Raw genomic sequence first — 18,730 nt, forward strand, 5'->3', positions numbered from 1 at the left:
CCTCGCTTACAGGCACGTCCCAGGCCTGTAACGTTACTTCACTTCATGACTAAAACTGCATACAACAGCTCTGGACGAGCTGTTACCATTTCTCAGAGGTGAGCTGACCATAGCCTTTACCGTCACGGACGCTCATTCCCAGCGTTGTTGCGTTTTATGCCCCCCACTTACACAACCCCCCCCCCCCCCTTTTCAGTTCTGAGAATTCACCTCCGGAGCATTGCCCTGCCGTTAACCCTGCCAAGTGTTGGCCGGCATCAAGGACGACTTGCATAAAAAATGTGTGTGCAAAGTTGGACCCCCATGACATCTAGCGGCAGAAACAGTAACTTATTATCTTGGCCGCCAGAGTGCAGCTCCTGACTGCATCCTTTATCCCCTTTTTATAGCAGACGTCTTGGGCGAGTCGATTCTTTTTTATTTCAGACACCCCTCAACAGGTAGCGCTAAAGTCGGCCACTGCTACCAACTTCGAGACATCGAAGTCAGAGTTTTTTATGACGCCCACTCGGGGAACTTCGGAACCTTTCGGTCCGGACATCCCAGTCCCTCCCCTCCACTTTTGATTGAACATTTGCTTTTAATTAAGAGACGCGGTTCTTCGCGAGACACTTCGCGTCACGACTGCAGACCGACCGTTTGTGATTATCGGCGAGTTGACGAGACACTGCAAGACTTCCATCCGGCCGCAACCGACGATGTAGTCGCTTAAATAAGGGATGCTATCCCTGTAATCTTCTTCAAGTAGTTTAGTCCGCCTGCATAGTACAAGAGTAATAATTATTTTTCTTTTAAATTATTTCTTTTGAAATGATGAAAACGTCCGCGCCCAGCCGCGTATTCGCGGGATCCAGTTCCTGGCTGGCGACGCATAGGTAAATAGAAGCCAACTTCCCTGTCTGGTGAGAGACAATCCGCGACTTTCCCCAACCTCCCCTTAACCTTTGTGGGCATTTTCTGCCCCGTATATTGTCTGTGTACAAGTTCTGATCAGTTTTGATTCGGACTGTTCGCAGACAGGGTCCGAGAGCCGGACGCCGAATTGGCATTTTCATCTCCCTTCCTCAACAGCACACAGGCGCCCTGGCATCATGTTCCCGCGTGATCTCCGGGAAACGAAGCCCCGACCTCCGGTGCTACTGTATCTTTCAACCTTTTTTGAACTTTCCTAAATTACGCCGTTAGACGAAGTTCATCATATAAACATAATTTCTGGACTTTAAGTACATACCTATACTGGGATAGTTTAAATATATTTTTTTTTTTTATTGGTTTAGGTATTTTTAGTAAATGAAACTTTTTATAATTGAATTTAGGGTTGACCCATATTTTTTTTCTTTCTGAATATACCTGAGATCTGTTTAAGTACGTAATTGATATTGTAAGTTTATATCTTTTAATATTTGTTATAAATTTTCCTTAAATAAGTTTGACGTAATTATATTCAGGCGGAATCACACCGTTTCTGTTCATTCCTAATAACATTGTGAAACCTTAAAGATCCCCAGGACACAACCTGCTGGGTACTCTTGTTTTCCCCACTTATTCATTTTATCAATGCTCCATTCTCATCTTACCTCCCCTCATCATCTCTGATTGCCCTGACTTCAATGAGGCGTTAAGCCTGCTGGGAAAACCCTACCTGCCAACTCCTAAATCAGCTGTTTCGTAGTTTGGACCATGTGCCACATCTTTCACTACCAATTTTCAGTTCTTGCTGTAATATTTAGTTTAATATTTGAGTCTATGCTGTTCTGATGAATTGGTATACACACAATGTATTATGTTTTCTGTTAGTACTCTCTTTGTTTCCAATATAAGCCATAGACTGAATAAAACATAGTGCCAAGCTATCAGTTATTGGCGTTATTTCGGCTTTGCCTAGCACCAATGCACAATGCCAATACTATTAATATCTTGAATATCGGCCGATCCTTAAGTATCAGCTCAGCGGTAATATAAAATGTGTGATCATTCTTAAGGTTTTGCATTGCATTTTTACTCATGGCACCAGGCTTAAAATGTGAGGCTACTTAACATGTGATAAAATTATCTTGGTGCAGTAATTGCTGAGAACATAATGTTTGTATCTATATTTTATAACAAAATGTAATGTTCTCTCCACAGACTGAACTTGTTAATGCAAGTATTCCTGATTCTGAGAATTCTGTGTTTCCTGGGGCCAACCTCTTGCCGTCTGAATGTGGTGTGAAGAACCTTGAAGGGTCGAGGGAAGACGGCCCAGGTGTAGAAGCTCGTGTTGTTCAAGGCAAAGTGGTTGTTAAAGGAATGTATCCTTGGCAGGTAATGCTATTCTCTATTTCCAAGAGAAGTGTTTTGTACAGATTTTATATATAATGGGTGTAAAAAGTTGCAAAATTATTCGTAATTATTATTACTTTCGTGAATTTTCCCCCTTTTATATCACACTTAGTGAATACTTATTGAAACTGTTACAGAACAACAAATGTGAGGGAGGTATCATGTTAACACTTCAGTAGTAGCCCTTAAATAATACTATTTCTATTGTCTACTCGCCCCGCTCTATTTTATTTACCCAGTCCACTTAGCCTCACTAGACATCATGAAACTTTAACTTCCAGCAGCCATTTGCTAACTTACAGTTTGTTTTTTGACGCGTTTTAAGGTTAGTTGCCTGTAGAAATTATTTCTAAAATATTTTAGCTTTTTTAACCTAAGAATCTGTACTATCCTGCATATTGTAGAAAATTTCATATTGCATTTGCTCATGTTTAATGTGGTTAAGTATGCAGATTTTATGTCACCTTTTGATTAAAAAAAAAAATTATAAAAAATTTGTTGAAATTGTTTTCAAATTGGTTTACCAGGTATTTGTAAACACCCTTTAATCCAGGATTCTATAGTTTGGCACAATCTGTAGTCTGGCACCAATCGAGCTGATCGCGTTCAGATTTTTTGGTGCTATTCTGTCTGTTGCCTTTGACTGCATGGTCACATTACTGCTCTGCCTGCATTTTTAGTTTACTAAAAATTTATTGTCACTGGCAGTTTTTATTATTTAAAAATGTTTTTAATATGACCTATGCTCATCTTAATTTTTACTTTATATACTATATACTACATACTATTATTTAAATACTATTATACTGTTTACTATTTTGCTTTTGTATTTCCGTTAAAACTTATATTGACTTTCAACAATATGGTAAACTTGCTAATCCGGTGTGGCCATTGTCCAGTACGAGCCGGATCAAATTATTTTGACTGTAATTTGCTAACCCCACAGTGCTGCGAAGCAGGTTTTCTGCCCAGGCTGTACTGGTAAAGTTTTGTTTAGCTTGAAAGTAATAAATTCAATAGAGTAATGTTAATTTGTATATTTAAAAAGAAATTGTTTTAAATGATACAGTTTTAAATTGTATTTACTGTAGAGTGTGGTTTGTGATTTTATTCAAAATCTCACACAATTATGTATTTTAACTGTTCAAGCATATTTAAATTCTTTGATTAATAGTTTAATATTGTTGGAAAACATTACCAGTGGGTATCATCCTGAGCCACCGATGGCCAGGCCTTGCGCTTGACCATTGCATGATGCCTCCCGACTTGACTACACTTTAAAACATATTCCTGAAATATTACTTCAACTTAACTAACAAATTAGAAAAAAATATTGAAGACATTGGTACAGATTAGGCATTTACCAAGCACCAAAACAAATGAAAACAATAGTAACTTGGGAAAAAAATTTAAAAAATTGAGACACAATTATGAATAATATCATATTTTATACCAAACTCTCATTTAACACAATGTTAATGATGGGTTCAACTGCTACTAGCGGCACTGGTTCACAGGCCACCACGAGCTTCACCAAGCCATCGCAGAATGAAAGTAAGTTGCCAGACTTATCTATATGACAGTGGATAGCTATCCACCCTATAACCTTGCTTCGAGGTTAGGTCTTCGTGTGGTGATGCACACAACTTATAAAACAGTGGTTAATATGATAAATTAAAATCATGATAAAGGTAAATAAAGCATATAATTCCAATTTTTGATAATAACACAGGTTTGGTTTTTGCTAAATTTAGTATATTTTATATTTAACAGCAGAATTTGTTTTTTTAAAAGCTTTAAAATGAAATAATTTCTCTTAAACATTTTCATTGGTTAAATTGTATCTTTAATCAGTTTTTGTTTTCAGAAACAAACTTTATCCTTATTCAGGTATATATTTTTCTAAATGTCTCAAGTTCCCACACAACTTGAACCCCACAGTAGAGGCTCTCGGTACCTCTTGCCTGCCGGATGTGCGCAGGCCAGCGTGAGAGTGCGTGGCCCGAGCAAGTCCGCGCACTGGTGCGGGGCCGTGATCGTCTCCCCCCTGCACGTGCTGACGGCCGCCCACTGCCTCACCGACTACTCCAAGGAGCACTACTTTGTGCGTGTGGCCGACCACGACACGGAGGTCAGTCGGGTCCCTGCCAGAGTCTCCTTCAAACACACTCGCACACAATGCACCACAGGCTACACTTGGGCCATAGCCAGGATTGTAACATGTCAGGTCCTACCGACTATGCAGCATCTCATTCTTAGTTTACAGTGTGCATTTAAATGGGCACTCAGGTTGTGATTACTACTTCAGGTACATGAGTTCAACTTTTACGAGTGGTCACGCACAGTCGGAACATGTTTTGTTCGAGGCCATTTCTCATTCAACCTAAAAACGTTGGCAAAGTAGTTCAAAACGAAATATCTTCCACATTCGCTTCTCGTCAACTGTTTGAGTGTTGAGAGTATAAACAGTCCTTTGCGAAAAATGCAAGATGGAGGAAGACTGTTGCTGGCACAAGTTCGTGCGATATTTTACCGACTGCAACAAAAAAGATTAACAATTAAATATTTTATTGTTTTAAAATTGATGCTGATAATAATTTTCTAACAGAATAGAACAACACATTCATTTGATGACATTCTGAAGTGTAACCGTACACTTTGTTGTAAACATGTTTACTGAAACCTGTTCACCTGAAGTTGTTCGGAGTTCCATGTAACCGTGCCCTTGCTCTCTTTTTCCAATGCATGATTTCTGCCATTAGCACTGATCGTGTTTCGGCCACTGTTGCCAACTCCAATAAATCTGAGTCACTATGCTCAATTGTCGTAGAAAGTCGTTAAAACTGATTCTACCAAAGGCAGAACAAAGGATTTGGTTCTGGGAAGGGCACAAGAGGCATTTGTTGGTAAGTAATTAAATTATAATTAAATAAAGCATTATGTGCAACAACTTACATATAAAAAATGCTAACTTTTAATCAAGTATATTATGATCATTGTAACAAACAAATAAATTTTTGTTTAAATCACAATTGCCAAAAATACTATAAATATGCAATTGCACCTGTAACAAAAGGTCACAAGAATTTAAATCAGATTAAAAAATATATGTATGTAAGATATTCATGTCGTTACTTAATAAATCAAATAATTCTTCAGTCTCATGCTCATCTGACACAGCCGCAGTTGAAGTAGAGGGTTGAACGTTGCTCAGGAACTGATGTTGCAGTTCAACGGTTTTTGTTGCAAAAGAATAACTTTTGTTTGTTCCTATGAGTTGCAGCACTTCGATGGTATTTCAAAAGATTCACAATCTTCATTTTGTTTTTTCAACTGATCTTTCAACAGTATTAATGCAGTAATAGTTTTTAACTACAATCTATTGCGTTGTTTTGTTTTTATAGTGTTCGTAGAACTGAATACTCTTTCGACTTCAGCATTTGAATGTGGCAACTATAGAATAGTGATTGCCAGTTGTGAAATCAAAGAAAAAGGATTCTCTCCGGCTGCATTTTTATACTGCAAAACCTCACTCCAAAATCGAACAGTATTAGTAGTGTTAGTCCACTTAATGAAGTTGATATTATGCCATTCTTGCACATACTGTCTATGAATTGCTACTAAATCCCAATTCTTTGGCTACATCAGCTAATTGCATTATTTTTATTTAATTTTAATGTTTCTTCAACATTTAACATTGCCATTTTTTCAGGATAGTGACGTTACTTAGTAGTCTTTGTTGAATCTCCTTTATGAGTTTCAGGCTAAATTCAATGCACCTCTTCTTCAAATAATTTTTATTTTCTTGAGACAAACTTGACTCGAACAATTTCTATTCAGATGTAAAGCCAAGGTGTGGATTTGCTTACATACATTCGTTTGGAACTGATGTCAACAAATTAACAGTTGGAAAAACTGTTTTTACTAGTGATTGCATGAAAATGGGGTCATTGTCTTTACCTTCAAATGCTTTTAGCACTATTTGTATGTTGTTTTTTTTTTTAAGTATGTTTAAGGTAAAACATATAAAGTTGATTTGAGACATCACAATACATCTTGTACAAAAAATCAACTGTGTAGGAATTGTCTTGAACCCTTGAAAGTTAAAAATGTAAGTTTAGTTCTTCCCACTGCTCCAGAATCCTGTGCACAGCTGATTCAATTGAAAGCCAACGGGTTGCACAGACTTTAAAATGTTTAGTGGCTGTTTCCCCCAATTTATCGTCTCATAAATCTTTTTACCTATATTCTTCTTATCTTTTGGGAGAAATCAAAAACCAATTGTAGGTTTCCCGTACAAGAAACTCTATGTTTCTAGGTATGGTATTTACTGAGGTGTGTGAAACCACAAGTTATATAGAATGACATACACAACAGATCAATACCAAATTTTTTAAACCATGTTCTCTCTCTCTTCATAAAGACCATCATTTACTCTGACCATTACAGCAGCATTATCAATTTCTAACATATTAGCAATTGAGATTTTGAGATCTTTCAAGGAATTCACAAGAACAGCAGCCAAATTTTTTGCATGTGCAGTTTTTACTAAGGCGAGCTTGAGAAATTCTGATCTAACGGTTTGGTTTTTTACACTTTAGTACCGTATAATGATTCGTAGTGTTTTTGAAACTGATACATCTGTGGATTCTTCTATTAGTACACTGTATTTTTCAACCAATGATTGTGTAAAATATGGAGCCCAAACTTTGGTTATGTTAGTTCACTTTGTACAATGTAATTGCATGTTTTTAGCGCCCTCATCACTGTAAAACACCTTTTTACACAATGCGCCTAAATGATCTATAGCTGAAATAGAGAAATTTTCAGCAATAAATAAAGAGAGAACACCTCCCACCTTACTTGATATTTTAACTGTAGTTTTCAGGAAAATTTTCACAGGTAAAATGTCCTGTTTTTTTTAAATCCATTTTTTTATACTTATTAGTTTTTGAATGTTTTCTTATATTACTCAATTAAGCATAAAACTCGTTAAACATATTTGATATCTTGCCTTAAATGAGTCTCCAAAGACTGGTTTCAGCTATCCGTTGAATGAATTTAGGCTCTGCTTCCCACGTCTTGATATTTTTGAACATACTGCTTCTTTTTCTGAGGTAAATTCATTATTTAAGCCACCACAACAAAAGTTAAGCACTTTGTAATTACTTAAAATGAATTAAAAAGCGAGCAAGCTAGAGGATATAAAACAATCAACTGAGTATATATCAATCCGATTGTTCAGCGTACAAAACATAATAAAATCCGGGGATTCCCCAACCGCATTGCTCTTGTGTTACCACTGGTAAAAATAATTTGTTTATGAGTTAACATTTCGAAAAACAAGGTGTTGGTGGACGAACATATATTTTATTATTACTTAATATTATGTACTTTTTTGTCAAATCAAAAAAAAATTTAATTTAAAAAGTTGACAATTTCAAGTATAGAGTAATAAGACTTATCCACAATAACACTAGTAGGTAGTGGGTTGTTCTATAGTCAGTGTATTGTTACTCTAAAGGCAGTGTAGTACTAGAGAATTTCAAGTTTAATTATTTTTTTTCAAACTGACAAAAAAATGTATCCATTGTCTAAAATGTTTAGATTTATTCTCCAAAATTTGTCAAGGTAAGTCACTAAATAATTTTTTTCGTCAAAACTTTTTTTTTTCGCTAAGACTTAAGCAAAAGTCATCATTTCTAGCAATGAAGTTGCTAAATGGCAACTGGTTTTGGCATGCTCTGTTTGCAAGATATTCATTATAAAGCAAAAATGTTTTCAACACATCTTCATTATGTAATGAAAATTAATTAAAATGTATCCAAAATATTTTATTTAACTAAGTAAAATTTGGAATTAGAATTTCGGAAATGCATTTATATATTTTCCTGAGCATCATGATCATTTTTTTATTTTTTTTTTATTTTTTAGGAGTTATTATTGAAAGATGCCATCTTGGTTTCAGCTGTATTTCTCAACAATTTTTTATATCATATAATATTAAAAACGTTTGCTCTTTTGAGCATAGTAGATAATTTAATGGAATGCCTTGTTATTAATAGTGACTGCTACAAATAGTTTTTCCTGTGAAATAAATTGTGTATAGCATTGAATTTTTTGTAAGAATGACTATGACTATTAATACTGTCAATTGACACTATTTTATGGTATTAAAGAAATCAAAAAAATAGCAAAAATTAAAATATATATAAAAACGTATTATAATCTAAGATGGTATGCAAAATAAGATTTTTAATGTTAAGGGGCCTCCCTAGTAGCTTCAGAAGTTAGCGGAACACTATGTTTTTTAAATAATGATGGGACTTTATTGATCGACACTACGAATCTGAAAATTTTTCACCCACGAGAAGGTACTACACGAATTGTCTGTATACGTTTACATTTTTGTTTTTTTCTATCAAAATATGAAATAAAAAATCACCAACTTGTCCAACTTTGGGGCCATTTTATACTGCTTAAGATAATGACAGAAAAAAAGTACAAGTTTAGCCAAAAAGGTAATTTTTTTCTGAAGAAATTCATGTATTTAAAACATATAGTCATCGCTTTAAATTCCGAGATTTCTTTTCCGCAATTTCTGCAAATCCTGAAAGTTTTCCACCGTCTCGTGCTGCCGCTCGGCGAAGCCAGCTCGCAGCCCACGACTCAGGTAGCGGGGTGAGGGAACCAGTGCCCGGAGGGGAGGCAGGCTACCTGTGTGTGCGTGCGTGCGTGAGAGGGAGACAACCCACAACCGCAACGGTAAGATAATCCCGTGACCGAAAGAAATTCTCAGAATTGCTTTTAGTGTGCCTCGCCACAGTACCATGTGCTCGACTTACTCTGTCTGTATATTCGTGTATCTCTAAAACATCGCTTTTTTTTAAACTACTAATATCCTAAAGCTTACAATACTAGATCATGTATTACGAAATAAAGTATTGAAACTGATCAATCAACACATTGAAAGTTGTCGTACAAACTATTTATTGGTGACTTTACAGTCTCGCTAGCTAATTCGACAAAATTTATATTTAACTTTTAACATTAACATACACTTCAGTGTTTTCCTTCTATTTTTAATAAATATTCCAAAAACAATTATTATACTGCCCAATATTTTTTTAAATTATTTTAGTTTTCCAAAATGATTTTACACATCTTACAACGCTGAAGAAAAATTTATACTGGTATTAACCAAATGGTTAACTATTTACAAAAGTTTTCATACTTAAAAATGTAGGTTTATATAAAATGTATCTTAAACTAAAAGAAAAATCATATTTTGAAAACTAAATGTCATTTTTCTATGCTTTTTGGTCTTCTCTGTTTTAAAAATGTTCATGGAATGATAAATAAAAAATAAAAACGAGGGAAGATCTATATTAAATAAGCTAGTCAGAAGTATATATATGTTCCTCCTGGCGCAGGAGTCACGAGGAGTATTGAAGATGTGGTCAGTGACCGACCGCTCACATATGTAATTATGGATGGTACGTTATTAATTACAAAATTCAAAAACCATTTTGAAGTTAAAAAGTATAAATAGTGGCAATGTTTAATGAAGATTACGTAAATTTTCAGATAAACTTATTTCTACAGCTCGATTAATTAATAAGGGCAGGAAATAAATTTTTTACAGCAATTATACAAAATTATTAAAATTTTACTAACCACAATTAATTTATCCAAAAACCAAAATTAAGTAAATATTGCCCATACATTACAACATCCACGAAAGAACCTTGCAAATTATTTTTGTTAGATGCATTATTTTGCATTCAAGTTCTTTTTGTTTAATACTTCACCTACTTATAATTATTACATATTTGGCACATGGTCCGTCACGCCCAATTAAAGGGCCTGAATAAATAGAACGCGTGTCTGATCAAATTTCACGCCTGTTACTTTACCTGCAACCCGGAGCGGTGTGAAATAAATTATTGTACACTCGTGACGTTGGCAATCAACTTAAATATTTATGAGTTAAAACAAAACATAACTATAACGGATAATCAAAAAAATTGTAAAATTTTGAAAGCTTGTTATGTTTTTATATAGTACACAAAGCAGTTAAACCATAAATTATTTGTTGTTGAAAAAAAAAATCCGTAATCTTTCATGCTTTTTTTCTTGATTTTTATTTCCAGATATTTTCATTCTAGAAAAAAAAATAAGGTATCCTTATTCCAAATTTGTTATAGACGTTAGTTAACTAAGAATATAAATTCGCTTTACAACCACAGCTTGTACACAAGTCGTAAAAAAACATGGGTTCTACTTACAGACCGTATTGAACTTAGTAGGTTTATGACAAATACAACAGCAATAAACATATGGCTGAGTCTGCTTCCATGTACACTTTTTTTTTAAGTTATCACTTTTAAAGCGGGTAAAGTGTACCTATCAAGTAGCTTAGCATTACCCAAAGTGAATGTCGTGCTCCAGAAAATGTTCGAACTATGTAATATTTGTATCACTGTTGCGTTACAGACCTGTAACTTTTTTCAGTGCGCGATGTCACTCTTATGTAAAAATATGTCGTGTTTAGCACAAACGTGTTCGAATGAATCCACATCGAGCTGCCAAAGAATACCTATCGATGTCGGCAACATACATAAGTATACAAACCATCGTTTACAAGTGTATTCATTCGTAAGTATATAACTTGCGGCGGGCCATGATGCAGTTGGTGACGGGATAAGAAGCGTCAAAGATCTTATATGGCTATTCTGTAAACTTGTATGTCATTTCACTGCCTGCTTTAGACAAACAACATCCATTACTTTCAGCTTTGGCTTGAAAAGAATTACTCCGGCCGGCTTTCTTATAAGACTTATTTCAGCTCCTCGTGCGACCAGTGTGTATAATTTGTCCGCGGCCTTATCTTTGGGTAAAAGTTATTTGGAAAGGAAGTTGTGTTGGTAATGTTATTGTTCATCATGTATTACATAACAATTCGACTTAGATACACACACATGTTTTTAAAATATAGGTATGTTTAATAACTTGCAATACAAAGTACCTATGTGTTGAATTTCATGTATTGAATTTTTTATTACATTATGTACGAACATAATAATCACAATATTTCATGAGAAATTTTTAACAATTTTTACAAAGCAATCTCTAATTTCTTCCACACCTCATGGTTAACCTTACTATTTTATTTCATGTTTCAGTTGATTTAAACTGTTTGGAATCATAATATGACGGACAATGAAGAATATTAGTTTCAGTAAATTTTATGAGAGGATTTACTTATTACATTAAATATACCTCAATTTTTACCTCAAAGGAAAAAGTTGCATATCATTAAATTATAAATATTTGTTTCCCTAATATAGTTTGTGAACATAACTTATTGTGATAATACCTATTAGTTAAATTGTGTTTTTGCAATGCTCTCCTATTGTAGTAAAATTCTTGGGCAAATTGAATAGCATATAGTCGATCTTTAACATAAGCTTTTAGAATACATAAACGTAATAAATTATGTTCTCGTGATTTTAACAATTAAATATTTCTTCGCATGAAAAAATTAACTAACTAAAAAAATATTTCAGTAAATTTATACTCAAGGACTAAAAATGTTTATTTTAGTTTTAAAAAATATTAGAGCTGGGCCGATCACCTATTTTGCCGATCATGCCGATGCCGATCATCTGCTGCCGATCTTGCCGATCTTCTGAGCCGATTAGAGCCTTTCAAGTACCTCTGATTACACATTGCTTTTGACGGATCACTATAAACGGTGAAATATTCCCAGACAAAACTACTTTTCATTGACATGATTACTTAAAAATCACGACATTATAAATTTCACGGACTAGCGATTATACAGGTAAGCCCGGAAGGTCTTGTCAAGCTTCTCAGACACCGGCGTGCAGCTGGGTTAAGACCAAGGTCATGTGACGTAACATCTCCCGAGGCTTACTGCGCCTTGGCAGCAGATGGATAAAAATAGTAAACTCCCCATTATTCGTGTTCATTGGGACCCGCCGATGCCCGGATAATTGAAATTCTGTAAAAAAAATAATAATAATAAACCCGGATAATCGGTTAACGGTAAGGGCCGCCTTCGAATTGTTGTCTCGGCTTAAAAAAATACGGCACTGCCTAGCCATTAGTTCACGGTCATTTACAACAGCCGAAGAGAGAAAGATAAGATCGTGCTGACCTTGTACACATAAATTTTGGGTAGCTCCCCACTCCCCTCCACCCCTTCGACCAATAAATTTTGGGTAGCTCCCCACTCCCCTCCACCCCTTCGACCAGCCGAATGCCAGACAGACACGTCACTCGCCAGGGGCCCTATGCTGGAGTTTTAAGTCGTATGCGAGTTGCCAGCCGAGTGGTCTTTTCCGATCGGTTTGATGCTTTGGTATGCACGAACTGTTCCAGTTTACTCGTGTGCGACTCGAGTGTTCGGAATGGAAACCGAGGGGTCCAACTAGAATGAGATAACCATTACGAATGCGAAAAGTCACGAAAACAGTGAAAATGGCGGAGTGGTTGGATGTTTTGGACATTGAAGAGCTTGAATTAGCTGAAATAGAAGCATCTAGAAACCCTCGTCGATTCCTAGAACGGAAGGATGCGTTTGAACTGGACGACAACAAATTTGTTAAGTTATTTCGTCTTAACAAGCGGTGTGCCGGAGACCTGATTAGCAGTCTGGAAGAGGTTATGCCGGCACCTTCTCGTACAACTGCACTTTCTGTTGAAACTAAAGTAATTGTTAGCACCTTATAAAAACCAAAGAAGCCCTATTGTTATCTTTATGTGCTTGCTTATGTGTAGTTTCGGTGACAAAACAAATGGTTCGTTAGCTGTCAGAGTGCAATTTTATGCAGAAGGCAGTTAGGCCTGTAGTACATTTTTAATATAATTATTGACTGAAGTCAAACACTAAAGCACCATTAACACAGAATGGCAGTTTATCCCTCCTTGGAGCATACCTGAATTAAGTTACCAGTTACAATAAATAGCTAATCAAAGATAAACATAGTAAACCCTCTGTTTAAGCATTATACAGGTTTAAATAGGTAGGCCTATTTCAGTTATGTTAAAATGCTTGGTTTGTTCCTGTGACAGTGGTAATAGCCTGGCATATTTAGTTCCAAGTGAATGTCTATGTCTTGTGTGTATCCACATTAAAATTAGCCTATGTAGCCTGCTCCCTAACGCCAAACTGAACATTAATGGTTAATTAGGCCTACATGTTCATTACAATACTGTAAACACAACACTAGTTAAGGCTACTTAGTCTTCATTTTGGTAAATATGTAGAGTAGCGGTATTTGCGAAAAACAAAATGCTAAAAATCCGAAAATACTTTTATTATATGCTCTTTAACTTCTTCTTTTCAATAAACCCGGCGGAGATAAGAAATTCCAAATACTTTAGGAGATATCGAATTTTTTAATATTCATATTTGGGCGATATTTGTTAAAATAAAAAAATTTAATTCCGAAAATACTTTTATTCTGTGCTCTTTAACTTCCTCTTTTCATTAAACCCGGCGGAGATAAGAAATTCCAAATACTTTAGGAGATATCGAATTTTTAATTTTCATCACAATACCTGTGCTTTCATGCGGCGTTCAGGCTTGTTGCTTGTTTACGAGTATGAATTATTTTTTTTCGCGACGTACGTGAACGACTACATCATTTTCTACATGGCAAAGGAATTGTACCCGCCTCTAACTTAGGCGAGTTTTTAACGTTTCAAATTTTAATGTTTTATTTGTTACTTTGATATTGTTGCGCAAGTAATAAGTAAAAAAAAAAAAATTACGTGAGTTCCTACTGTTCAGCCTTTGTCCTGGTTTGTTAGGTCAGGTCAGCTACATTATAAATACTTTAAAACTGAACAACCATTAAAATTAATTCATATTATTTTTAATGTCAGTTTAGTTTGAAAGTATTTATAATGTAACTGACCTGACCTAATCGACCATTTTAATTAATTAGGCATTCACGAACACACGGCAAAATAAAAAAAAATGTTTTGATAAAGAGTTTGTCTTCTTCCTACCAAACCGTTGCCTACGTTATTATTCAAGGCCGGGAAGGAGAGGATGTAAAACGCGAGACGATTCAGTTCCAGAGATCGCCGCTAGGTAGCTCTCTCATGTGCAGTACACGGAACCGCGCGAAACATCTGTTTAAATTACCGTTGGTCCTATAACTCATGAAATTGGTGTTTAGAACTAACTGTTATGATAAATACAATGAAGCCCTATGTTCAAATACTTCTAAAAGATAAAGCAGTCGTAAACAAAATGAATGTAACAGTTGTAACACCAAATAAAGTGTTAATTGTTACTCACCTGGAACTACGCTTACAGTTTTAAAATTTTGCGGCTCAATGGTTTTCTGTATATTTTTGATGGTTTGTCAATTTTGTCTGTCACCGAACGTGCTTCGTTGTCCAAAATAGGCTTCAGAAATTTGGTTATTATGGTATTTGCAAGCTTTTCTTGACTGCACAGTGAACACTTAAAATATTGAAGAAACTTTGGCACTAGAAACACTTTAAGCTTCTTGATGAGCTGTTTACGTCCTAAGTGTTTAAGAGTGACACAAGTAAATTTTAGTATCTTGCTCAGGAAAAAAACGAATTTTCTAGATGGGTACCGCAGACCACCGCGATCTTGCATTTTAATCAATCGGAGCAACGGGCTGTCACAATCGGGAGTTGATATTTGTTCTAGGCAATAGGCACAGTTAAAATTTTCTTCTGCAACCCGTACCAAGTACCCAGCAATCATAGCTAAGGACGCGATTTGCAGCGTTACTGGAGTTTCTGCAAAACACAAAAACAAAAACAACATGAAATTACGTAACTCATTAAATTAAGGCTCGGCATCACATAACTTTTAATGTTCCATTATTGTCTTCAAAATTAGATATACATTATAGACCTTATAGATCACAAGTAGACCTACCTATGATATTAGTTTCTAACAAATAAAATATCTTCGACAAAATATTATATCTAACACTTAAAAAAAGCAGGAATGCATTAATAATTTATTTTAAAAAGTAGGTGGTATGACAAAAGGCGTCATAATTTAATAAATGTTTGCACTGTATTGGAGTGCATGTTGTCAACTACCTATAGTCGCATTTTCAAAATGTATCTTCGCTTGCAATTTGAATATGCTACAATTATAGTAATGTAATAACTAGACAGCGAGTGGGGCATAGCCTTAAATTAAAATTATAATAAAAAATTTCCCGTTCAATTTATCTTACCTTCAAGATTTTCGTCAAGAATTCCTGTTGCTTCAACTGGAACATCACAAATTACTGTGTTCAGCTCACTTATTCGTTTGTGATGTGCAATTGCATCCAATGTCTTGAAAGTTTGTCTTTCTACATTTGATGTAGCTGAAGGATTTATTAAACCCGTTTTTAGCGTTGTGTCGATTGCATACATGCATGCTCTTGCGTCCATCATATCGTTGAAACCACCTTTTCTTCGCAAGTGACTGAAGAGAAGTTCGATGTCATCGCTGCTCAGGTTCCTGCTTAAAACGAAATGAAATCCAACTGATATTAAATGTTGTATACATTTTACAGTTGCCTGAGTTGTCACGACTAGAGCTTCGTATGTCTCTTCACTTAGTTTATTTTGTTTGCTGCTCGACTTTTGGATATTTTCCATGTAAGGCAGGAATGTATCTAGCAACCAAGACAGTCTGTCATCGTCAAATTCTGTGAACACTAGTTTGTCGGTGTTTCTTGACATATATGCCTGCTTTGTGTTACAAACATCGTGAATATCGTGCCATTTTCTGACATATTCCAAAAACCGTATGGTTTCAGCAAGGCTTTCGTGGTTTTCGACTAACTCAGGTGCTATTGTAGGAAGAGTCTTCAATGCAGCTGTCAGAGGAAGGGAAAAAACATACTTGGCTCGTTGCACATTCATTTTTTCGATGTTCGAAGGGTAAACAACTTTTCTGTTCAGACATCGAACAGGTTTCACTGTACAGTGCTTCTGTGCATCGTACAATTTTTTCAAGGGCTTGCTTGAGATCATTATACCCCTGTAGAAAAAATTCTTCTGAAGAAACTGAGTGCGAATATTTTTCAAAATGTGGCTCGAGTCAAAACTCAAAAAGATTACTCTGTTTTCATCATTTGGGTGTTGTATTTCAGGTAGTAATTGGCCGCCACACACCTCCTTCATCATGCTAACATTTACCGAAGAGTTATCAGTAACTATTCGCAGAATTTCAAAACCGTTTCTTCTACTTCTTCGATCACCTTTTTGGTTAATTTACACAGCTGAGGTCCTGTTAATTGACGAGTAAAATAAAACGCGACGGGAATTCGGATGGGAGTGGAGAGGCCGCGAAACATGAAGCACAATAGTCTGTTGGCTATTTTATCACTTACACCCATCTCCTCAATTTCTGCCTCTGAATATCCAAGGAACTGGTCAAGGTTGCGATCATAACTTACTTTTGCCTTGATCGCCATCTCATCTATTATCAGCGAACCTAACTTTTCTTCTGAGTGATTCAAATTGCTGACCTCATAAATAAGGCGTTCTTTAATTACTGAAGTTATACCAGTTTCACCACTCGCACATCCAATATAACCCCTCAACGTTTTTTCATGAGGAAGTTTCAAACAGTTCATTGATCTTATGAAACGATACCCAGCTGCTGCTTTCCTGTGCAAAAGTACACAAATTTTGAGAGTTGTTTCACCATAAACAACATGCTGTTTTCCATAGCTATCAATTTGCTCTAACAAGAATAGTGCTTTTAAGTTTCCATTTTTTCCATCTTTTTCTATTTTTTCAATTTTCTCCAGGTGTTTATTATTTTTGCCGTTATTTTCTTTTTTCAGTTCCTTAATTTGTTTCCTCAATCTACTGACAGTTTGAATGAGTCGGCCATTAGACTGTTTGACGAGTTTGTACTTGTGTTTTATGGCTGTGAGTTTAGGTCTGCATGGAAAAAACGATGATACTTGAATTCCTACTTCTTTGACTTCAATCTTATCTTCAGACAAGAATGCAAGCTCCTTGTTTTCATTTTGTATACACACTTTTTTTCGTTTAATTTGCGGGCTTACATCGGATCTAGAAGCTGGACTTCGTTTCGGTAATTTGCTCTGTTTGTGCAGAGGATACCCTTGGAACAATGTAGGGACCACATTTGGAAGTAATCTTTTTCTTGTTGTACTTATGCTGAAATCAGATGTCCTGAAGTGTAAACTACAAACTCGTGAACTCGAAGACGGAGACCAGAGAGATCCAGCTGTTTTACCCTGCCTTGAAATCGCTGTTCGCCACCTATCCTTTAGTTCAGTCTGTATAGGAAATGTATGGAAAGTCACTTTTTTATCACATTTTGAAGACTCAGACGTGCAGTTTGGCACGCAACAGTAAACCATTTCGAATGGCGGGAATTAACACACATGTGAAATTATATTTGAATATTGTACAATCGCCCTACAAGTTTCTGAATAATTATATCATATTTACAATGTCCTACATACATAATTTTGTTACTTACACATTTTCAACACCTAATATAATTTTTAAAAAACACATTTTTAATGCAAAATAACATACACAGTATGCCGAACACTCGTAATACATTACAAATCGACCACACTGCGCATACAACTCCGTGTTGAATTGCCGCTTTTACTGCACATGAGAGAGACATCTAGCGGCCATTGCGTGAAACGCAGCGGCACGGATTTCGGAGCTGAAAACCCCCTCTCCTTCCCGGCCTTGAATAATAACGTAGGCAACGACCAAACACGACAACAAACGAAACGGCGATCGTTGATTGGCCAGTTGGAACACGAGCAGAGTAGCCATCCTGACAAATTCACAGTTCTCTCCGAATTACCACAATCCACTCGACTTCTCCGTCTCGAAGACTTTTGTGTAAGTCGCATGCGACAAGTAGCACCTCGAGCATAGCAAATGTCGAACACACCAAGTCGTATGCGAGTTCATCACTCTACTCGACTCGAATGGTCTATGAAGTCGAACGATTTCGAGCATCAGGGCCCAGGCGCCTGCCGTGCGTTGGCGGGCGGAAAGTAACTCAGCAGCACGTGAAACGACATTCGAACAAACGGGAGACGGGAAGCAGAAGGCAGGACATCCCCCTCAAGTTTAAAGAGTGTCAAATGTGACAGTTGAAAAGGGGGGGGGGGGGGGCGACACAAAGGGTCGGTACAAACAGCGTTGCAGAGTTTGGCGGCCCACGCGATGGCTTGCATTGTTTGCCGGCCGCCGGCCCGCGTGACGTTAATTTTAAGCGCTGACAATTTTAGCTTCTCTTTTTTTTTCTGCACTTTTAAATCGTCCCGGATTATCCGATTCCCGTATTAGCGCGTCACGGATTAACGAGGTTCTACTG

The 18,730-nt window shown here is 36.2% G+C and overlaps 2 protein-coding genes across 4 annotated transcripts in view; one reads left to right on the top strand and one right to left on the bottom strand.

The window, feature by feature from the left end:
- LOC134527975 (uncharacterized) overlaps positions 1 to 18,730 on the top strand; it is a 144,758-nt gene that overhangs the window by 87,998 nt on the left and 38,030 nt on the right. For 2 of the 3 annotated variants that reach the window (XM_063361094.1, XM_063361095.1), the window contains 2 exons: positions 2,128 to 2,304; positions 4,304 to 4,453. In XM_063361094.1, the coding sequence (XP_063217164.1) occupies positions 2,128 to 2,304; positions 4,304 to 4,453 (327 nt within the window). The other variant, XM_063361096.1, reaches the window with a different exon arrangement.
- LOC134527979 (uncharacterized) lies at positions 14,012 to 17,015 on the bottom strand. Its single transcript, XM_063361110.1, has 2 exons — positions 15,588 to 17,015; positions 14,012 to 15,135 (listed from the first exon to the last, which is right to left on the bottom strand). Exons 1-2 carry the CDS (start codon positions 16,528 to 16,530, stop codon positions 14,672 to 14,674), a joined length of 1,407 nt encoding a protein of 468 aa, XP_063217180.1. The 5' UTR covers positions 16,531 to 17,015; the 3' UTR covers positions 14,012 to 14,671.

This window comes from Bacillus rossius, chromosome 1 (assembly GCF_032445375.1).
Source record: "Bacillus rossius redtenbacheri isolate Brsri chromosome 1, Brsri_v3, whole genome shotgun sequence".
Lineage (NCBI taxonomy): Eukaryota > Metazoa > Arthropoda > Insecta > Phasmatodea > Bacillidae > Bacillus > Bacillus rossius.